Source organism: Rhinichthys klamathensis, unplaced genomic scaffold (assembly GCF_029890125.1).
Source record: "Rhinichthys klamathensis goyatoka isolate OS25496 unplaced genomic scaffold, OSU_Roscu_1.1 h1tg000412l_1, whole genome shotgun sequence".
In the NCBI taxonomy this organism is placed as follows: domain Eukaryota; kingdom Metazoa; phylum Chordata; class Actinopteri; order Cypriniformes; family Leuciscidae; genus Rhinichthys; species Rhinichthys klamathensis.
Window position 1 is genome coordinate 4214836 of NW_026606912.1, and position 23626 is coordinate 4238461.

The 23626-nt window shown below is 41.5% G+C and overlaps 2 protein-coding genes across 2 annotated transcripts; one reads left to right on the plus strand and one right to left on the minus strand.

The window, feature by feature from the left end:
* Positions 1–12473: 12473 nt before the first annotated feature.
* alkbh1 (alkB homolog 1, histone H2A dioxygenase) lies at positions 12474–22208 on the minus strand. Its single transcript, XM_056235085.1, has 6 exons — positions 22068–22208; positions 21478–21586; positions 20725–20887; positions 20235–20325; positions 15477–15670; positions 12474–13003 (listed from the first exon to the last, which is right to left on the minus strand). The coding sequence occupies exons 1-6, from the start codon at positions 22206–22208 to the stop codon at positions 12580–12582; spliced, it is 1122 nt and encodes a 373-aa protein (XP_056091060.1). The 3' UTR covers positions 12474–12579.
* Positions 22209–22350: 142 nt separating this feature from the next.
* slirp (SRA stem-loop interacting RNA binding protein) lies at positions 22351–23335 on the plus strand. The gene is made up of 4 exons (XM_056235009.1): positions 22351–22496; positions 22682–22740; positions 22823–22930; positions 23041–23335. Exons 1-4 carry the CDS (start codon positions 22424–22426, stop codon positions 23107–23109), a joined length of 309 nt encoding a protein of 102 aa, XP_056090984.1. The 5' UTR covers positions 22351–22423; the 3' UTR covers positions 23110–23335.
* The last annotated feature ends 291 nt before the right edge of the window (positions 23336–23626 follow it).

Here is a 23626-nt window from a genome sequence, read left to right on the forward strand (position 1 = left end):
TAATAATAAAAAACTGGCAGCTGTGGTTGCCAGAAATTCACCAATAAAAAATACTGTGACAATGTTTCCAGTTTAGAGGATGCCTGTATATTTCACAACCATAACCAAATATTTAATGTTTATATTCCTACTTTAACTACCAAACTCTGCCTTTTTACCTTGTACTGATAACCTTGTACTGATAAATGTACTGATAACCACCTCAGTAATACAGGTGGCACAATAAAAAGCCAGAGATAGACAACATAATCAGAGTTCATCATAAGCAGCCTGTTCATAAAATATGGTAAATTCTCATATATACGTAGACCTTGCACAGGGTCATACACACAAAGACAAAACACCATCATGGTAACACACGACATGAAAATAATGCAACAAACATTTACTAAATAACACAAAGCACACTAATGCACATTACTGATAACAAAATAATTATTCATTATATATTTGTATGTATTTAATAATACAAAATTATTTATAAAAAATGTAATCATATTTGTTGTGTAACGAAAGGATGTCAGTGTCCTTTTACTTTTTTATATACCATGAATTATGTGATAATTCATACTTGAAAAAAATCGTAAATTTGACCATATTTTACAGTAAAATGACATATAATGTGATGTTAAATGATTTACAGTTTTTCAAAGTATATGGTGGTAAGTTGTTATGGGATTCTGTGTTTGTTTGTGTTTTGGGTGGGTTTGACACGTTTCACTTTAGCTTCCTGTGTTTCTATTTCTTGTTAATTTGATTACCATGTGCACCTGTTATTCATTTCGTTGATTGGTGTTCATTGTCTGTTCTCGTCGGATATTGTTGGTTGTTCTGTTCGTGTTATTCTAGTCCAGAGTATTTAGTTATTTTTGAGTTGGTGTTTAATAAAATGCCCCACGAACCATGTTCCACCTTAATGCAGACATTACTGTACACTATCATTTTTTGTTGTTGTAATTTTTACAGAAAAATACTGTAAAAATTCGACAGTAAAAACATGTTAATTGGTTACCTGTTGACAGCAGTGGTTGCACGAAAGGTGAAAAAAGGACAGATACAAACCAGCGCCCTCGTGAGCACAACTGCTCATATGTTGACAGATAAACCGCTGGGCCACATCGCCGACTATCCAATATCTTTACAGATGACAGTTTCACAAAACAACTCTATATACTCTAGAGGTGAGCTGTGATTTATGCATTAGCAAACAAAACAGTATTTATGGCCTCTCCTATCTCAGCACTCAAGAGTTCGGCTATATTCTACTTTGTACTTTGACGTTATTTGTTGTGTTGCTTGGGAAGGCAGGAAATAAAAAAGAGAAACATGTCTCCAAGCTACAGCCATCAGTGTCGTTCATGAGAGAACACAAGCGCGGAGATCACCGAGTTACTCTGGCACAACGGGAGAAGAGTTTGTGTGATGAGACAAAACCGTGCTACAACTCATCTGTCATATCCCTCACAACCAAAGCGAAAGAGAAAAAGAAAAGAAACAAATTCACAGAATGCACAGGCCATTGAATAGAGTGACCTTTGAAAGGCTTAAATTGTGTTGGAAAGTATAGCACTCAGTGACATTTCAAACACTCGGTTGCGTATGAAGTGTCTGAAAGCTTAAACTACAAAGTAGAACTATACACTATAGTAGCTGAACAAAGAGAGACAGGCATTTAAAAAAACAGAGTTGAGATAGAGAAACAGGTTGGAAAGAACAAAATACATTATGGTTGTAAATGTATTAATCTAAATCGAACATTGAATAATTAAAAAAGAATAAGAATGTGAATATATTTTTATTGTATTAAAAAAATTATTTAAAGTCCCCATGAAATTAAAAAACAATTTTTTTGGCTTTTAGTATGTTAGCCTTGCTGTTATCTAAGCTTGTGTGCATCAATACAATGACAACATTTGCATTTAGAAGATATAGGCTAAGCTTTCAAAACGTAGTCTCTCCCTTCCGCCAATATGGATCAATGATTTTGATGACATCACTCTGCACTTCACCTTCTCATCAGATTTTCTGTCCAATCAAATGCACTCTAGAATCTAAAGCCCCGCCCCCTACATTATAAATAGAGGCTGAATCTGCAACTTAAATTGGTCATTTGTTCACACATTTACTGTTTTCTACATGGCGAATGGCACTAGTGCACTAAATAGGGCACAGGGAACGATTCAGACAGTGTAAATATGCTTTCCATTGATGCGAATGACGTCTGGTTTCACGTTAGTGTCGCGAGAACCCCCACTGCGCGCACACAGTCTTCTCCGGTCCACAGACATGATAGCACAGAGCGGATCACATGCGCGGGTTGAAAACGCATCCACAAAACGCATCAGATCTATTTGAATTCTGCACACAATGCTGTAGTTTAAAGATATAGAGAAGATTAGGAGAAGAAACAGTTAGAGACTAGGAAGAAATATACTGTATATAAACACACACACACACACACACACACAATATAGACCTATATATTAAAATATTGTATTAAATATTTAATATATCATTATTTTAAAAAAGTGTGTATACAGTCATAATCCTATCCCTAACCCACAAATATACAAATACATAAAGATCTAACACAGTTGTCTAAAAGTAATTAGAATATGCCAACGTTGCATTGTCAATACTAAATGATTTTCACTCTTAATATACAATATGACTACTTGTCACAAAGATGCATACTTGGAAAATCAGCACACATTTGCTCCCATAAAACTATGGAACATAGTTCACACAAAGTGACGACAGAAGCATTTAAATTTCATTGCCCTCTTAATTTTCTTCATTTAAGATTGTGCATTCAGCATCGAATTCTGCTTCTAATGAATAGCTAATAAATGCACAGCATTTCACTTTGTGGAATGGAACATCTAAAATCCCACTTTCATTTTGTCAGACACTTGGTATTCCGGCGCTGTCGTTCCGGACTAGCCACGATGGCGTAATGTTGTCTCTGATCAGCTCACAGGACTCTAAGCAGCTGTTCTGACAAGCTCTGTGTGCTCTTTAAACCACAAAGAAAGGGCAAAAGCTAAGCATGCTAATGGTGTGGAAACCCCACTCCATCAGTCAGTAAAGGTATGACTCACACTGCAGTCAATGGGAAGCTCAGCAACTAAATTCAGATGAAAGCCTAAAATGAAATCAAGTAAGAAAGGAGTACTGGCCTGACCGCTGTGCTCAATGTTTAGTAACAGTGTTGATTTTGGTTAAATGATCATGTTTGGAGGCACTAGGGGGAGTGTTTTGCTAAGGGAATGAGGGTACAGGCCTGTTCCCAGAGCCACTGTCCTGCATCTCAATGCCACTGCTGCAGTAATTATTGGTAATGGCAGTGATTATAAAAATGACACAGCAAACGCAATTTTGCCCCAATTTGCAAAGCTAATGTTCTTTAATTAGCTCCCAAAGTGAGGGCTTTTGAAGGTAAAAACACATTTTCTCTTTGTCTTGAGGATAAATCGTTGTACTCAAGCGCATTTTAGCACCTATAAGTGCACAGACGTGAATGTGATAGTGTTGCCCCCTTCAAAAAGGATTGTGGGGGTACCAGTGATAAAATCAGACAGTAATACCATGGTATTTTCGATATATACTATGGTATATCTAATATGGATACAAAACATATCCTTCCATGAACTGCCGTTTCTTTAGACATTTACCATGCAGTAGCACAGTTGTTACGTTCCGTGGTGGTTAGAAGCACGAGACGACGAGGAATGCCAGGAAACAAGGGTTTTAATTAAAGAACAGAGGAGAAACATCCATTCTAACACCAACTACAAACAATAACCGACACTGAACACTGACAAGAGAGGAACTTAAATACACAGAGGAATGAAGAGGGAAACAAGACACAGCTGGGGCAAATGAACTCAACACAGGTGAATACACTGAAAACTAACGAAGAGCGGGAAAACTGGGACACAGGACTGAACCAAAAACAATGCAGGGGGAAACACAGGACATACATGTAACATAACGCCCCCTCCAAAAAAGGCGCGTCCTCGCGCCGTATAACTTCAATAGGGGTGGGGGGGTGGGCGTCCTGGAGGCTAACGAGGGCGTGGCCAATCCAGAGCAGGAAGTCTCCAGGGCGGCGGTTAGCTGGTAGTTCAGGGACCAGGTTTGGAGATGGATGTGCAGGCGGAGAGGACCCTTCGGGTGGCCATGGCGGAGAGGACCTTTCGGGTGGCCATGGCGGAGAGGACCCTTCGGGTGGCCATGGCGGAGAGGATCCCTCGGGCGGCCGTGGCGGACCTATAGCCCCCCCCCCCCCCCCCCCCAAAAAAAAATACTTGGGGGAAATGACAGAGTCCAAAAAAGCCTCAGAGACAGGCTCAGGGACTGGCTGGGCAGACGAGACGAGAACAGTCTCTGGCTCGGCGTGGCTGACGTGAAGCGCAGGCTCGGCCTGGCTGACGTGGAGCAAGGGCTTGGCCTGGCTGACGTGGAGCAAGGGCTCTGGAATGGACGGGACCAGCGGTGAAGGCTCTGTGCTGGGCGGGACCAGTGATGAGGGCTCTGGGCTGGACGGGACCAGCGGCGAGGGCTCTGGGCTGGACGGGACCAGCGGCGAGGGCTCTGGGCTGGGCTCGACGGGACGAGACACAGGAGAAAGTGGGGAGACAGGAACAGAAGGGAGATCTGAGACCACTTCCTCGATGGTGTAGGACGATCCACTCACCCACAGGATGTTATCAATGTATTTCCTCAAGGAACACGTGGTGGCAATAGCTGGCAATTGCCTAAAGAGTGGATCGTTCAGACCCATCCAGAAGGAGTGCTTGAGGGCTCTCTCCTTCCAGGACACCTGGTGGGCAAGGTGGAGGAATTCCTCGATGTAGGTCTCGATCGAGCGGCGATTCTGGGTAAGGTTGAGGAGTAGGTCGGTGGGGTCCATCGTACGTTTAGGTCGGTTATTCTGTTACATTCCATGGTGGTTAGAAGCACGAGGAGACGAGGAATGCCAGGAAACAAGGGTTTTAATTAAAGAACACAGGAGAAACATCCATTCTAACACCAACTACGAACAATAACCGACACTGAACACTGACAAGAGAGGAACTTAAATACACAAAGGAATGAAGAGGGAAACAAGACACAGCTGGGGCAAATGAACTTAACGCAGGTGAATACACTGAAAACTAACGAAGAGCGGGAAAACTGGGACACAGGACTGAACCAAAAACACAATGCAGAGGGATACACAGGACATACATGTACCAATAGTATTCTTGATTATTCAAAATTATTAGCTTCTGAAAACATCACTGTACTTACTGTACCATGGTACCACCACCACAACCAAAATAAATACAGAAATAAATAAATTAATAAATAATAAATGTACCAAACCGATTAATCTCAAGTTCTTAATATAAAGTATATATATACACACACACATATGTATATATTTATACAATATTACTGTAACGATTATACTCATTTTATAGTTTCATTTTCACACTATTTGATCTGTTGCTGTTTGCCTGATTTCCTTAGTTTCCTCATTTGTTAATTAGTCCCACACACCTGTTCTGTTTCATCCTGATTATGTTTTTTCATGTGTATAAGCCCTGTTTCCTCAGTTCTTCATCATATTGTTTATGTTAAGTGTAGATACTATTCTGATTTCTCATACGTATTCACATCATTTGTTAAAAGACTCTTTATTGAATTTGGATTGTAAATTGTTGAATGTTTTGGATTTGTTGTTTTGGATGTTATGATCAGTGATGGATGAAGCAATAATGAGTTCCCTTTCAGTCGCTCACGTTCGATGTAACGTCGACGTGACAACGTAATTGGGATCACTTCAGGGAGCCTTATCAACTTCGAGTATCTACAGAACGAGCCAATGAACGTTGGCGTGCGTGAAACGCGTCACGCGCCCCGCCCCGCAGCGCGGGTATAAACAGGAAGCGGGCGCACGCACATATTGTCTTTCACTTCGGAGTCAAGCTTTCATTTTGACTGAGTTTCTGCAGACTGCTGCTATATTGAAGACTCCAGAAAGAAGAAAAACTCTGTTCCAGTGCTGGTGTGACGGTGCGATCACAGCATTGCTTGTGTGTGTGTCGGCCTCGGTGGGCGATCCTCTTTGAGTGTGTACCCTGATTACACCGCGGCTATCCCTGGGTGCTTCAGCACTGAAGAGTTTTTTATTTTCTGTTTTTTGTTTTCATTAAAAGAGCAACACAAGCATGACCCTGCGTCCTTTTCAGGATGTCATTCCGCTTGTGGGTTTCTGGATGCGATCGTTCCCTGGCGCCAGCAGACGGCGACAGTAGTTGTCTCTTGTGTTTGGGCATTCAGCACGCTGAGGCAGCTTTTGTGAATAGCTCATGTTCCCATTGCGGGAATATGACTATGACAGCGCTGAGATCGAGACTCGCTTACCTCAAGGGAGGTGCAGTCCCCTCGCCTATGCCCCGATCTAGCGTCTATTCTGGACCTCAGAATAGACGTAATTCAGTGCATGACCAGGGTGATCTGAGGATTACCGTGAGGGCTTCCCCGCCGAGGCAATCTCCGTGGGTCCCTCACGCCTCACAAGCGCTGCCACCGTTGGAGCTTCCAAAGGAACGCGCTGGCCCTTCTCATGGACAGCCAGCCGTGTCCTTTGGGGCTCCGCCTGACGATCAGATGTCGATCGCAGCATCGGAGGGGGAGCTTCAGTCCTCTGGAGATGAGGATTCGGCTGCGTTGCCCCCTTCGGGGAGTGTAGTGTTACTCAAGTCCGATCCAGAATGCTTTCCTATGCTTTCCCGGGCCGCCGAGAAGGTCGGGCTTGCGTGGAACTCTCCATCACGTCCCGAACCATCCCGGTTGGAAGATTGGTTTCTCAGCGCGCCACCCCGGTACCATTCTTTCCGGAAGTGCATGAGGAGCTCACTAGGACGTTTAGTGCCAGAAGCCGTCCTAGTCGCTCCTCCCTCCTCACCACCCTCGACGGCGGGGCAGATAAGGGGTATGTGGATATCCCGCCAGTGGAGCGTGCCGTTGCGATGCAGCTGTGTCCAGCGTCCGCTTCCTCTTGGCGGGGTAATCCACGTCTCCCGTCCAAGGCCTGTAAGTTTTCGTTCGGTCTTTCGGCGAAGGCTTATAAGGCCTGTGGACAGGCTGCTTCCGCCCTCCATGCCATGGTGCTCTTGCAGGTCCACCAGGCCCAGGCGCTCATGGACATGAACGAGGGTGGTTCTGACCCAGAGCTCCTCCGGGAGCTCCATGTGGCAACTGACCTCGCTCTCCGGGCGACGAAGGAAACCGCACGTTCCGTGGGTCAGGCGATGTCCACCTTGGTGGTCCAGGAGCGCCACCTCTGGCTCAACCTGGCCGATATAAGGGACACCGATAAGTATCGGTTCCTGGATGCCCCTCTGTCCCAGGTTGGGTTATTCGGCGACACGGTCGAGAGCTTTGCCCAGCAGTTCTCGACCGCCCAGAAGCAGGCAGAGGCCATCTGACACATCCTGCCCCGGCAGACCGCTGCTGCTCCCACCCGTCTGCCGGCCGCAGCCCCTCCGTCCACTCGTCGCCGAGGTCGACCTCCTGCGGCGTCCTCCGCTCCCGCGAAGCCCCAGCAGCAGCCACCATCCAGGCCTCAGCGTGGAGCAAGCCACAGGAAGTCGACCACGCCCATCCAGGCCGCTGCGAAACCAGGCGGCAAGCAGAGGTGCAAACGACCCTGAGACAGGCGACCCAGAGGTGGATCAAGTTGCTCTTCAGGAGATGGTGAACGCACCGCTCCTTCCCCCGGTGGAGGGCCAGGCGGAGAATCTTTTGTTTCCTTTTCTTTGTGTTCCCACATTTTCAATAAAAGAGCAATTTCTGAAACCTCTGGGTCCCAAGAGAGCGCGCTTGGTGGTCGACGACGCTATGCCTTGTCACCCTCAAGCCCCTCTTTCATCTCCAGCGAGCAGCAGTGGCTGTGTCCCGGATGCACTGACGTCTCCGCACACTCACTCTGCCCTTCAACAGAAGCAGGTACGTGTTGCACCACACACTCAGACCCCACTCCAGGCCGCTATGCCGTCCGAGTTGGGTCCCTGCATTCCGCCGCGCTGCCCCACCCTGGGTACGTCTGTGGTGCCGCTGGTCCCGCTTGCACGGTGTCTGGGAGCCTGGCTAGAGCTTCCCAGCCCGTCTCGCTGGCTCATTCGTACTGTCAGACTCGGCTATACGATTCAGTTCGCCCGGCTTTCTCCAGCTTACAGGGGCATTCAGTTCACCCGTGTTCTGGCGGACAGTGCCCCTGTGCTCAGGACGGAGATCGCTGTCCTACTGGCGAAGGACGCGATCGAGCCGGTCCCTCCAGCCAATATGAAGACCGGCTTCTACAGCCCGTACATCATTGTACCCAAGAAAGGCGGTGGGTTACGACCAATCTTGGACCTGCGTGTCTTGAATCGGTCCCTTCGAAGGCTGCCGTTCAAGATGCTTACGCAGAAACGCATTTTCAAATGCATCCGTCCCGAAGATTGGTTTGCAGCGATCGACCTGAAGGACGCGTACTTTCATGTCTCGATTCTCGGGCATATCAGTACAAAGTATTACCCTTCGGGCTGGCCCTGTCGCCCCGTGTCTTCACGAAAGTCGCAGAGTCGGCCATTGCTCCCGTGTGCGAGCGTAGTGTTCGCATTGTCATCTACCTCGACGACTGGCTTATTCTCGCCCAGTCGAGAGAGCAGTTGTGCGAACACAGGGACATGGTGTTCAGTCACCTCAGCCACCTAGGGCTTCGGGTCAACTGGGGAAAGAGCAAACTCACCCCCGGGAAGAGGATCTCTTTTCTCAGTATGGAGCTGGACTCGATCAACATGACAGCGCGCCTCACCGAGGCCCGCATCCAGTCAGTGTTAAACTGCGTGAGCACGCTCAGACGCAGAACAGCGGCACCACTGAAACTTTTTCAGAGGCTCCTGGGGCATTTGGCATCTGCAGCCGCAGTTACGCCGCTCGGATTGCTTCATATGAGGCCGCTCCAACACTGGCTCCACGATCGAGTCCCGAGATGGGCGTGGCAGAGCGGCTCGTGCCGGGTCCAAGTGACCCCGCACTGTCGCCAAACTCTCAGCTTGTGGTCGGACCCTTCGTTTCTGCGGGCAGGTGTTCCCCTAGAACAAGTGTCCAGGCATTCTGTGGTCGCCACGGGTGCCTCTGCCACCGGCTGGGGGGCCACGTACAACGGCCATGCAGCTTCAGGTCTGTGGACGGGGCCTCAACTGCATTGGCACATCAACTGCCTCGAGTTGTTAGCAGTACATCTTGCGCTGGGCCGCTTCAAAACGCTGCTACTAGGCAAGCATGTACTGGTCCGTTCGGACAGCACTGCGACCGTTGCGTACATAATTTAAATTATTATTAATTATTATTATTAAAAAGAAATTTAAGACTATTGGCAGTATTTTCTGATTTACAGGGTAACAAAAGGAGATATTCATAATCCCCTCTGGTAATGTCATTTCATTGAATATATCAACAAAATGCAAAAATAAATTTTAACCTTGTTTTTTTCAATGGCCGTCACTTCAAAATATATGCAAATTAGCGCATATTTAATTAATTTAGCCTGATTAGCATATTTAAACATAAAATTACAGAAAACTTGCAATACAATTTTTTCTCCTATTTATGTGAGTAATCAACTGGTAGAGTTTCATGGTGATATCTGTAAGTTAAAATTTCTACCCTATTCACATGTAGTGTCTCGCCTTAAAATAATATGAAATAAATTAAAACATTTATATATACATATAATTTACTGCACGCACATATCTGCAAATAAAATAAATCTACCACACTCAAACAAGTGTATAGAATACTGATTGCAATAATTTACTTCAAGCTTCATATTTCCGTCATAGTTCACCTTGTAATATAAACACTGCAGGAAAATCTCTCACGATAGATAAAAGGTTTCATGCAAATGGACTACATTGTAATCTAATGCAATGCTCCATCTCCCTCGGTGATGGATGTGTGACTGACTTTGCTGTAAATTTTGTTGCGTTGAGTCGTGATCGTTCTTTCTGCTGATTTAAGGCAGAGTGGTAGAGGGCCGAGCATTTCTCGCGCTCCTGCACCTGCCGCCGGTTCCTGCCAGTGACTGGTAATGACAGAGTAATGGGAGGGACGCGGGAAAACGGGAGGGCAACAGGGCAGAAACACAGTGCCAGCAGGAAGAGCAGATAAAGTGGCAGCAATAAAAATTATATGACTACATACATCATTCTGTCAGCGTATAATTTTATCTGAGAGGGCAGGGCCTTTCTCCTTGCTTTGAAATGGATGTGGTACCTAGAACCGGTCTGGCGTGCGTGGAGGTGCTAGAAGAGGAAAGCCTCCTCATCTTCACTCGTCAATAGCTCTTATACATACTTGATGCTTCTCCGGGGGCTGTGGGTGTTTAATAGCTTTTTACATAATGCTATGTTCAATGACCTTTTGACTTTAGTAGGAAACTTGAGAATTTCACTTTTTGGCCACTTATAGAACAGGCAGATATAATTCTTTAGGGAGCAAGGGAATCATTCGGTTTCAGACAATTGAATTGAAATACATTCTCATTTGATGTGATTATACAGGAACTTGCGTGAACCCAAAAATAGGATAATCACCATCGCGCAATTGGTGGAACCGTCTCAGTGGAATGTCTTTGCGTAAGTGACAATTGCTTTGGTTAATGGAGAGGTGTTTGTGTGGCTTTCTTAAAGGGCCTGCAGAAAAGGCCTTTCGCAAAAACCAATTAGCCCACGTCTTCCTTCTATGTTACCTCCCACGGTCATACAATAAGCAAAAACAGGAGGTAATTAATCCAGCATAGTACTTGCAAAACAGCTTCGGCGTCTCAGAAGGACAGCTGGATTAATAATAAAGGAATTCCGTTTATCGCTTTATAAAGCCCTGAAAAGTGCAGGGAAATACAGCAGGAATTGTAAACACTGATGTAGGCCTACTTTTAGGGCTTATTGAACAAACTGTAATGTTTTTTACTTACAAAGTGACCATGGTTCTATATAGCCCTACACTATAGGCTATATCTTCTCTTACCAGAGTTTCTGATCAAAAATACAGTAAGAACAGCAATATTGCGAAATATTATTACAAATAACTGTTTTATATTTGAATATATTTTCCTGTGATGGCAAAGCTGAATTTTCAGCATCATTGATCCAGTCTTCAGTGTCACATGATCCTTCAGAATTATGAATCAGAATTATGGTGATTTGGTTAACAAGTGTTGAAAAAAGTTGTGCTGCTTAATTTTTTTTTTTTTTGGTGGAAACGTGATACATTTTTCTGGATTCTTTGATCAACAGAATGTTCAAAAGAACTGCATTAATTGAAATAGAAATATTTTGTAACATTATAAATAATCAATTTAGTGTGTCCCTGCTGAATACAAGTAAAAAAAAAAAAAATTGAGTGTCAAACTTTTTGACTGTTACAGTAAAAAAAAAAACCCTGATATACTTGGAAGTATCATATCAAAATGAAAGAAAAAATTTCAGTACCATGATATATTGTAAAGTACCATAACGTTATATTATGGTAACGCCACAGTAATATTTCGATATGGTAAACATTCAGTATGGTAGCCAATATACCATGGTCTAATAATGTTTTGAATTTATACTGTGGAAAAATCACATTTATTTGGACAAGTAGCATGGTAAAACCATAGTATTCTTACCATTCTTAAGTTTCATCCTTGAGGTACCTTGGCATACCAAATATACTGTAAGTACACAAATATTGTAATCATTTAGTACCATATAGCCTAAAATACCGTGGTATTACCATGTTTTTCAGGCATATAACTCACCATAGCCTCTGGATGTGGCAAACCAGGTGACATCACACATCAACTCTACAATGACAACACATGACAACAAAGACAGGCCGATAAACACTGCCGAGCATTTATGTTTTTACAGCATGTAAAATACCAGAAACATTAATCTAACAAATCTCACATGCAGACGTGAACTTTTGATAGTGTTTCACGAGAGGCAGAAGTGTTTTATCGCCATGGTAACGCAGGCCCCCAGTGTTTTCAGTCACAATGGCAGTGTCAACCTGGGCCCCTCGGGGAACTTGTCATAGGCAATCTTACACTGGCTTTGACGTGTCGTGACACCGCTTGACCAGATTAAAAAGATTATACGCCGTCTCCCTGGTTTTCCTCTGAAGGTCAGGTCTGTTTAGTGTTACAGCCCTGGGTGAGCAAACATGGCAACCAGCCTTAAATCAACAGACCTGCGTCTGGAAAATTGTCACGACTCACAACAGACTGGACTGAATGTCACTGCTGTTCTACAGACTGAGAAGCATTGTGTGTGAAGTTGGTCATGACAGGGTAAAATGAAGTTTATGCTTTAAGCCAGCCTGACTTGACGTGGCACATAAGCAGTTGTGTATTTCCAACACCTGCTCTGGAACGAAGAGTCATTACCTGGGAAGAGATCACAATAATGCATTTATTTGCAGTCATATGTACAATTTTTAATACCAGGTGCATTTTAAATAAATAAAACATCGATCCCATCCAAAACAGACACGTTAAGCGTCACGCTCATAGCCTGATTTGCTTTTCCTCTTCTTATTTTTTTGAGTTTCTTCCTCTGATTTCTCACAGCTTGATAAATGTGACGCCTGTGCACTCGGGAAGTCCTGACCGGAACCGAGTACTTGTCGGACGGTCACATTTACCCGAGACGTCTGCAGGTACCAGGAGCAAACCTCCCAATCCTCCTCTGACACGCTTTGGATGATGTCATCATCCTGCGCCTCTGCCTCTGGTCTCTGGCCCAGGCTGGGTGGCAGGACATTTCCAGCAGGGGCGGGGACAATGCAGGGTACTGCGTGATAGAGTAGACGACTGGGTCCTGACATCACCATTATGTCTCCGCTGTGCATGAACATGGCTGTGGGACGGTCTTCTCTCTTAGTCCCGCCCAACAGGAAAACGGAAGTCTGCCCGAAACTGACATCAGAGGACAAAAGTTTTTATGAATGCATTTCTTATGCTGTGTGGATAAAATGCTACATGCACTTTATTTTTTTCTAAAATACACAAGTAATATTTGACACTGACAATGCTTACATGTGCACCAATAACATGTTTACATGATATGAGCAAACCCCGGAAAGGCGAAATAAGAAAAATATTCAAAAAGTGGAAATAAAGTGTCTAACCTGTGTTTATTTAATAATAAAGTGTTAATCGGTTAGGGTTAGGCTTAGGGAGGGCTTTTTTGTCCCAATAAGGCGGCATCCATTTAATAATTTTAATAAATTTAATAATTTACACTGTATGTTATTATTGCATATCGTTTAATGTACAACACCACTGAGGTGCAAATAGTATTTTCCACTATTTATAAGTATAAATAGCATAACTTCTTTTTACACTTATGTCAAAGAAAATACTGCTACAAAGTGTAAATAGAATTTACAGCTATTTTTACTTAATGTAATTAGCATTCGCTAAGAAAATGCTGTTATTTTCACGTACTGTAGTGTAAATAGAATCTATTGCTTTTTAAACAGTGTAAATAGCAGCTATAAATATTTGTACTTAGTGTAAATAGAATCTATCGCTAAGAAAATATGCTATTTTCACTTAGTGTAAATAGAATCTAGTTGCTATTTGCAACGTCATACATGCACCACTCTATTCTGAAACGCCTGAGCAAAGTCTGTCGTCAAAGTTGTTCGGTATTAGCCTGACTACGTCAGACTTCCTACTTCCGCTAATTTCATTTCGCTCCTGTAGTCAGTCTGAGATAGCAGCCTATGGCCCTGTCCCAAATGGCACACTCCGGACTTGTGGACTTCCTGAGTCCACACTTAGTTGACGTCATGTAGTGCAGACCTATAGGGCCCTTAGCGCGAGTCCGGGAGGGCGCATTGAGAGGTATTTTTGGGTCAGACTCGATCGTCACGCCGGAAACAGGAAGACGGTCTGATTGTTGTTATGGACAGGAGCTACAGGTTCGGGGAAATATGCTGCCTATTGTTGTTGTGTTTACATATGACTCAGTAAAGCCCTGACATTCTGTTCTATTTATTTAATGAATCATAATGCGATCGTATTATTCAGCTCGCTATTATTAGCCTATGTTTGAGACATCAACCACTGGTCGATGATCATAATGTTTGTATAAACTTGTCATAAAAACCGTAATGATAATTACACTTAAATATTTTCTTCTCAGACATGTTAACAATTGTCCGTGAGTGAAATCTCCTCCCATCCGTTGTCTGATTGGCCTTTCGCAAGGATTACTGGGTAGTTAAAGTGCGTGGAGCCTGCATCTATGCGGGCTTCACGGAAGACCGCTTCAAGGGTACAAAGGGGGCGCTGCTGAGCACACTTCAGAGCGTTAACATGCTAAAGGGACAGCCTACGGACTCGTAGACTCGGCGAGCACGCGCGATTTAAGTCCACAAGACCGAAAGTCCGCATGAAGTGCGCCATTTGGGACAGGGCCTCTCTTTCAGTTTTCCAGCGGCCTTCGGACGGCCGGCCAATCAACGAACAGAGGGCGGGCTGAGAGCCGTGACGTAGACGCTAAGCGCCGAGTTTTACATTGTAGGTTAGAGAAATCGAAAACCGAAACGACCGCGGAAATGGGAAACCAGACACGGGATGCAATTCGCTCTGTTATGGAGAACATTCGGGGGTTTTTCAAACTGAAGCAAAAGTCGTTTACAGCCATGTTCACTCCGGTATTTCGCTCGCATCGTCAAGTGTTTACAGCAGGTTTACAGTGGAAGTTCGATCATAGATTTGAGTTCGATGCATGATGTCTGTGGGTCGATGCGGCTGTGTCAGCGCATAACATATGGCATAAATAAACTTATCTGATTGGCTTACGGGTAACCAATGATTTTAAACTTCAAACAAGCGCCCCCTAGCGAGAGAGAAAACACTTCTCTATTATGCCATTCCAGACTCCAGACAAAGTGAAGTAGCAGAGTCTGGTATTACCAGGCTAGTTCGGTATAGTTCCCTCCCAGAACTTACATAACTGCATTCCCAAACAGCAGCATCTGCCTCCGAAAGCAAGATAACACTTTATTATGTTTCGTCTGCATGCTCTGAGACGCAACTAATTCATTATATACAACAAGTATTATATACAATGGCTTCTCTTAATTTTTCTTAGTGATATCTCTCGTTCTCTTCGACTCACTGGATGAAAACGGTGCTTTATTCGCAAATGTTTTATGCGATAGGATAGGCTATTCCCGTTTTGCGCATAATTTATTATATTTGCAACTTTGGATGGAAACATAACTATTGACAATATCTGTATCTCCAATCAAAATCGGAATGATCGTATTTAATAGATGAACGCACATGAACAACACCATCATGTAATATTGACTATATTTTCTGGAAATGCTGAGGGCAGCATTAATCAGTATATGTAGTTAATAAAATTCCTCACCTGAAAGACAACAAAGGTCGGGTATGGTCGAGCTCTGATTCGTCAACATGGATTCCAAGCGACGAATCAGATCGATAGTAGTTGAGAATGCCCGCCTCTGCATTAAAACCAGGAAAGCCGCAGGCTGCCGCCACTCTGTGAGAAAGTGAGTGAAGTTCCTGGGGGAAGGGAGTGTAGTGATCTGGGGAGTACGTCTGCGGAATAAAAGTATATCAGAATAGTATGGCACCTTACATGCCTCATCATAGTATTCTAGAGTAAAACTGTCTCTCATTATAGGAGGTAAGCAGGCAGTCATTTAGCAAATGCTTTTATCCAAAGCGACATCTCTTCTCTGATGACGTGTTTACTGGTCTGAGGGCGGGACAACCTGTCACTCACATGAGATCACAGCAATAGCAAACCACAATTATCAAACGATCCAATCAATTTCCAATGGACAACATTAAATCCCTCCCTACTTTTCTTCTTCGAGAAGCCGTTTCACTCTTATATACGTCACTACAGGAAGAAAAGACTATCGCAACTTCTGTTTCATGCTGACTTTAACATAATGATTGACATAACTGATAAAAGAGCATTTGCAGCGTTCTTTCTGCTCTGTGGCTTTCACAGTGGGTCATTGTCAGCAGTTATACATGAAAGTGTAATCAATGGACAATCATATGAGCACAGCCTCTCCAAAGAGCTGAATTAGCGGCTTACACGTCTGATCCGAGCGGAGTGAATGCCTCAGCCTTCAGTTCTACTTAAAGGAAGGTGGAAAGAGTCTCTGCTTAAAATTCACTGATTGCCGTCAGACGTTTGGCGGTGTCAAACTAACATCAGAGCTAATGAGTCCGGTGTGCACCTCCTGACTGATTTAATAGGACAGAAGACTAAACACTTTTATGTAATTAGCATATAAACGAGACAGGCAGACATCAGGCCTGTACAATTAGAGATGAAATGTCCTGAAAGGAGCAAATAATGCTAATAAGATCCTTGGCGATGTTTTCTACCTTCCTCTCCCTCTAGGAAAAACAATGCCACAAAGCTGAATTTTCAGCATCATTATCTAATATGCTGATTTGCTGCTCAATAATTTTTTTTTTTTAAATCTAAATTGATAACAGGTGTGCTGCTTAATGATTTTGTGAAAACTTTGATATATTTCTTTTTCAGGTTTCTTTGATGAATAGAAAGTTTAAAAGAACAGTATTTATTAGAATTTTAGTAACGATGTAAAAGTCATTACTGTCATTTTTGATCAATTTATTGCATCCTATTGCTGCTGAATAAAAGTATTAATTTCTTTCACCCCCCCCAAAAAATCGTACTGACCTCAAACTTTTGAACGGTAGAGTAAACATAAATTAAATCAAATTAAAAAATAAATCTTGTTGTTGCATGGTTGTACTTATTGTTAAAATGACATTAAAATAACATTTAAAAAATGTTTCTGCTTTTATTGTAATAGGATAGTATAGAGCAGGGGCATTCAACTAAAGTTCCAAGAGGTCCGGTCTCTATATTTCCTTCCCAGTGGAGGTCCAGACAATACTTTTTTGAAACAGTTATACATTTCCATCGAGGAAGCCATAGTACTTTGTAAAAGAAAAGAAAAAAACTAAACACTCAAAAAATAGTCATCAAAGTTGAGAATCTTGGACCCAGAGAGCCAAACCAGTGATGTCTAAGAATTTTTACCAAAAATGTATCCAAAAAAGTAAATATTTTTCCCAACTGGATATGAATATAAAAAAGTTAGATCTGGGCCCGTATTCATAAAGATTCTAAGAATCCTCTCAGAAAACTCCTAATTTAGCTTAAAAACTTTTACGTAGGAGTCTTAGCTTAAGAGCGATTCGGGACCGATCCGAGAGCAACTCTGAGTAAGGAAAAGACAAAAACTTTCATCTTAGTGAGGAGGCGGGGTTGACCCCGTTGCTATGCATGACACAATCTTTTGAAGACTGTGATTGGTTGGTTGTCCAAGAAGGAAAAAAAGAGCAATTTTAAGTATAGGGTTTACTCACACACACACACACGCACATTATATGTATATAAATCCTTTTTTTTCCCCATGCTGTTAATTTCCTATGGTATTTGATTGGCTTAGAATGATACAAATTGTTCCACTCTTTCCAATTACACTGATTGCTGTCTATTTAGGTGTTGGTTTGAATGTTGGTTTTAATATAGCAAACATGGAATAAAAAACAAGAAAGATGAGAAAGCCCAACTGGACAGCTGGACAGAAGAACAGTGTTTACTGTTAGCCCAGTTAGTGGATGAACACTAGGCCATCATTAAAGGAAAATTCGGGCCGGGTGTCACAGCACGGAGCAAGAAGCAGACGTGGGAGCTTATAGCGCAAATTATTAACGGTTCATTCCCCTGCTTGTGAGCACCAGGGAAGCCTGCTATATTCATAAATGCAGTTTTTTGAGCCTGCAAGGTGGGAATGTCCAGTGGAAACTAAATGAACTGGGACACAATAAGAGGTTCTGAAAGTGCTGTAAGTGTTTGTGTGATCACTGCTTAGAGAAGGTTGTGACAGACCCAACTCACTGCTGCTTTATTGCATTTTCCCATTTGCCAAATATCTTAATGTAGTGATTACTTTCATTTCTGGCGTTATGGCATTCCTGCGCTGTGTCTGAGATATTAGAGTGTCTCTAATAAGATCAGTCCCAAACATGATCCCTGCACGATCTCATCTATAGCGTCTTATTAACTCACTGTCATCTATTGTCTGCATCACATTTCTTCTCCCTCTTCATCTTTCTGCCATTTTCTCCTCTGCTAAAGAAACTCTCAAGCCTCTTAAAAGTCCTCGTCTGTACTCCAAACAATTTTGACCTTAAGACCTCTGTTAAGGGTTAAGATGCTTTCTGAATTACTTTTTTCTTTACTAGGATTTTTTAGAAGAATTTTCTTAGAATTTTGTCACTAGGAGCTACTCTTTGCATTAAGATTCTTTATGAATACGGGCCCAGATGTTTAAACTGGCTATTTTTGAAGAAAACATACTGAGGGTGCAGGTTTACCTCTTAAGAAAAGTATGGAACATTTATGTATTTTGCTCAAAGCAATAAACTACTAAAAACAAATAATGTACATAATCTAATAATCAAAACTCTCATCATGAGGACAACACAAAGTTAAATAGTAATTTAAAAATTTTCTTTCTTTCCTTGCCATCTCAAAATAATTTTCCAAATTCACATAACATTGTTTATTATGAAATGCCCTACATATGCTGATTAATAATGCTAAATGTATGGGGGGGGGGGGGGGGGGACGCCACACATTAAAGACGCCACACATTAACTGTCTCAAACCTGGTTTAGTTAAATGGTCAGAGTCATCTGTATGACAGATCAAAATAATTGTATTAGCTGCACTCTTGTTTTCTGCAGTGTTTTAGCAAAAGTATCTATTTTGCTGCTCACTATGTTTCTGCTACTGTTATTAAAATAACTGCGTCTTCTGCAGCTCTTAAAGGGATAGTTTACCCCAAAAATGAAATATTATTAGTATATTAATAATGACCCTCAAGTCATCCTAGGTGTAAGCCTATATGACATTCTACTTTCAGACGAATACAATCGGAGTTATATTAAAAAATGTCCTGGCTCTTCCAATCTTTAAAATGGCAGCGAATAGCTGTTTCTGTTTTGAAGTCCATTAAAGTGCATCTATCCATCATAAAAGTGATCCACACGGCTCCAGGGGGTTAATAAAGGACTTCTGAAGCGAAGAAATGTGTTTGTGTAAGAAAAATATCCATATTTAAAACTTTATAAAGTAAAATAACTAGCTTCCGGCCAAACGAACATACGGATTCCACCTACGCCTAAAGTGCAACTTACGCAACTTATGACGTCAAAAGTAGCATAGTGCGTCATGGCGTAGCGTAAATATCAACAGTACGTCGCATTACTCGCATAAGTTGCGCTTTTAGTGAAATCTGTATGTTCATTTGGCTGGAAGATAGTTATTTTACTTTATAAAGTTTTAAACATGGATATTTTTCTTACACGAACGCATCGCTTCAGAAGGCCTTTATTAACCCCCTGGAGCCGTGTGGAGCACTTTTATGATAGATAGATGCACTTTTATGATGGATAGATGCACTTTTATGGACTTCAAAACAGAAACGGCCATTCACTGCCATTATAAACCTTGGAAGAGCCAGGACATTTTTCAATTCGGATTGTATTCGTCTGAAAGAAGAATGTCTATACAGCTAGGATGACTTGAGGTTGAGTAAATCATGGGCTAATTTTCATTTTTGGGTGAACTATCCCTATAATGTGGCATTTTACGTTTGTAGCGGGGGAGAGAGAGAGAGAAGCAACGAGCACGGAGTGGAAAGGGCTTGAATGAAGCACTTTTGGCTATAAATAAAATATTATAGATATAGCTCCGAAAGATCTTTACCATAAACAACCTTGAGTACTTGCGGTGTGAACCGCTCCGTTGTTTTGACGCGCTACTCACTTTAATCTGTAGAAAAATGGCGCAATTATGTCCCGCAGTCCGCCATTTGAATAACACTGGTATAGAGTAGACAGGAAGCAAAGTGGAAGAGTGGGGTGGGATCGGAAAGGGGCCACAATTCGGGACTCGAACTTGGGTCGCCTGAAGAGCAACTGTACTAAATGTTGGAGCGCTGCCCACGAGGGTAGCGGCTCCAGCATTATAATAACATTTTGTGTTAGACACACTGCTAAAGCACACATAAAGTACATTAGAGAGTGACCGTAGTACCTTGGAGTTCCAATCATAGTGGTAACCAAGAGTCACCCAGCGCAGTTTTTCTAGCAGAGTTTTGGCCTCTCTTTTCCCACAGCCTTTCCTCCTGCAATAATACACAGACCCGTTTAGATAAGGAAGAGTGTGAGATAGATTAGGTGCGGTGCAGTAGCACAAACCATTCACACAAATGTTGTGTGATAAAGGGGGCCTAACAAACTGCAATACCTCAAATCTACCATCTAGGTCACAATAAAATTACCAGAACAGACCTAGCCACAAGGAAAGCATCTATGTGGATGCTACATACTCAGTATCAGAAGGTGGAGTTAGCCAGCACACCTATATTATATCTATACTCAAATAATTGCCACATATCCTTCAAAATATATTAATATAGCATTTGTTTTATTCTAAAAAAAAAAAAGTCTAAATGCACCAAAATAATATACACTAAAATAAGATTCTACTAAGCTGCCAATGCACGTCAGGATCTTTGACTTACCGAATAACATCTATGCTTCTTTCCCAGATGTTTTCAGTCTCCACAGATGACATATGCATATCCAGGTTACACACGCTGGGCTTCTGTGGATAGATCTTCAAACACTGCTTTACCCAGTACTGCTGAGAACCCGGCAGGAATGGGTTGGATATAAAGATAAACCCTACGTTCCAACAGTGACGATATAGTTAATTTAATCTCATTAAAAGTAAACAGGAAAACAGGTAAACATGAAAAAAATTTCTTCATGCTTTAAAATAGATTTAATGTAAATCTACACCCTTGCCTCATTTAGTATACGCGGTTCTATGAATATGCAAATTGTCCCTGCCTCCACTCACTCGCACCAGCTCAGAGATCCACTCTTTGACGATCACACGTTGACACGATTGGTTACAAGGTAGTTTGCGACGTCTGAAACACCAGCGATTCGAACCGTGTTTTTGAGACTGTCTTTGGTTCACTTTGGTTATTAATAGGCTACCATATATTCAAAGTGGCCTATTTGAATATATGGCGTCAAAGTGGCAATAATAATAATAATAATTATTAATATTATTATATATATCTAAATTATTAAATATTATAATACGGGATAATGCAATGCAGGAGATTTTGACAATCGTGTCTTACATAAAATGAATTTAATGATAGGCTTCTGTCACTATATCAAACCCATAACATCCTTTAGATTCTGGAGAACATACAGTATGGCAATTATTTAAAACTGCCACCAGATTATCTAAACCTTACCTGGATATCCATGCAAACCAAAAGCTTTCCAGTCTGTTACCGGCCGAAGACCAGCTTTAGAAACATCTTCCTCACTTATAGGAGTGGAGTTAAGTTCACAGGTAAAAACCTAGACAATGAGACCATTTTCTATTACTAGAAGCACAAAACTGAAGAAAGTACAAAGGCATAGCAAATTACTATGACAAAAAAGTTGTGCATGTTCTGCAAGCATGAAGTACACTGTTAATAATAGTAGTTGTAGTTTACATAGTTCATAGCCAAGTTATTTTTTTTAATAAACCATAAATCATACAAATGTTCTTATAACGGGTTAATAGTAATACTAATAATATTAATATGCACCGGTTTAGGAAAGATTTATAATCAAACATAAATACGGCAATGTTCCTCAAGTCTGAATGGCACATCTTGTCATTGTCATTACAAGGTTCGGTTTAATAAACATTGTTTAATAGATTAGTTAATGCATATAGAACATAAATATTCTAATAACTGATTTATAATAATATTAACAAACTGTTTAGGAAAGACTTATAGCGTCATAATGTTAATGAACACGCAATATTTCTCAAGTCTGAATGGCTCACCTTGTCATTACAAGGTTTGGAGAAATTAATGACCTCACTGAAGTCTGGAGGAGGATTTCTCCTCTTGTAAATCTTGAACAGTTTTCTAAAAGCATCTTCTCCATGCTCCATTATGGAGGCTGCCATCTTTGTCGTCATCATGTGACCTTTCTATTTCTTACGCCAACGAAACAAAGCTTCGATTTGATTTAGATTTTTTTTATTACTCAACTCAAATAAAATAACAATCACAAACATTAAAGGTATGGCAAAGCGATATTTTACGTTTAAAAATTGTATAGTTTAAGGTAATAAATATTTTTTCTTCTGGTCACGTGGTCAGGGTCACCGTAAGCTCCATTCGGCAAGGACGAAACATGGCAGCGACAGCAACTGGGAAGAAGGTGTTTGAAGTATTTGTGTCAAAAGTGCCATGGACCATCGCAACGAGTGAGTAAAGCATGCCATTTGATCAATGATTTTACATCAAATTGGTAAATATTACGCGTATGAATGCATTAAATGAGCCAGTCATTATCCGTAACGCATCATACGTATCTCTCTAATAGTAACTTAGGCTATACAGTGATGCTTTATATGTCTAATGTATGTTATTGTTCTGTGTTATGTTTCAGAGGAGATTAGAGAATACTTTGCGCAGTTTGGCCAAGTGAAGAAGTGTCTCTTGCCATTTGTAAGAATACAAATAAAATGTAGTGTTTCATATTTTTCTTATATGCCTGTCATGCGGAGATGAGTTTTCTCTTGTTTTGTAGGATAAAGAGACAGGTTTTCATCGGGGGTTTTGCTGGATAGGGTTCACTTCAGAGGAAGGACTGCAGAATGCATTACAAAAGGATCCTCATTTCATCGAAGGAGCAAAGGTGAGCGTCTAGTTGGGAACTTGATGAACCGGCCCTAGATGTCTCTCTGGTAAATGTTGTAGTTTGAACATCTGCATCAAAATGTCATTTTCTATTTTCTTTTAATGTAGCTCCAGGTGCAAAAAAACAGAAAGCCATTTTCTGGAAAAAAATCAAACAAAGAAGCAGAGGACGTCTGAAGAGATCTGATTTCATGTCTCAAGTGTTGTGTCTTCAGTAACAGAAAACTCTCTATTTATTGTGGATGTGTCTTCACTTGGCATACTTGTTTTCAAGAAGCCAAACTTTAATGAGTTTTGATTATTGTTGTATTGACTGCTTGTCTAGTGTGTTTTTTTTTTCTTATAAAATGTCCAATGAAATTTAAAGAAATGTGAGTCAAATAAATTGGGATATTTTGAATTATATTGTTGTGTTGGCTACAAATTATTATTATTTTATTTGTCATTTAGTATTATTTTATCCATTATAATTCTGAATAGATTTTAGCATTTTGCCTTTTACAAAAAATCAAAAGCAAATTCTCGATTTTTTTTAATAGATATATTATTACTGTCAAATCGATTAATCGCATTTTGCATAAAAGTTTGTGTTTAATATATGTATATGTGTGTGTATATATATATATATATATATATATATATATATATATATATTATATTTGTGCTGTCAAATCTATTAATAGATTAATCACAT

Excerpts from the sequence above, each read along its gene's own strand:
- slirp (XM_056235009.1), top strand. The coding sequence starts at position 22,424 with ATGGCAGCGACAGCAACTGGGAAGAAGGTGTTTGAAGTATTTGTGTCA. Across the intron at positions 22,497-22,681 it reads GCCATGGACCATCGCAACGA|AGGAGATTAGAGAATACTTT; the intron begins GTGAGTAAAGCA and ends GTTATGTTTCAG. Across the intron at positions 22,931-23,040 it reads ATTTCATCGAAGGAGCAAAG|CTCCAGGTGCAAAAAAACAG; the intron begins GTGAGCGTCTAG and ends CTTTTAATGTAG.
- alkbh1 (XM_056235085.1), bottom strand. The coding sequence starts at position 22,208 with ATGATGACGACAAAGATGGCAGCCTCCATAATGGAGCATGGAGAAGAT. Across the intron at positions 20,888-21,477 it reads TGGTTTGCATGGATATCCAG|GGTTTATCTTTATATCCAAC; the intron begins GTAAGGTTTAGA and ends GTTGGAACGTAG. Across the intron at positions 13,004-15,476 it reads CGACCTTTGTTGTCTTTCAG|TTTCGGGCAGACTTCCGTTT; the intron begins GTGAGGAATTTT and ends CTCTGATGTCAG.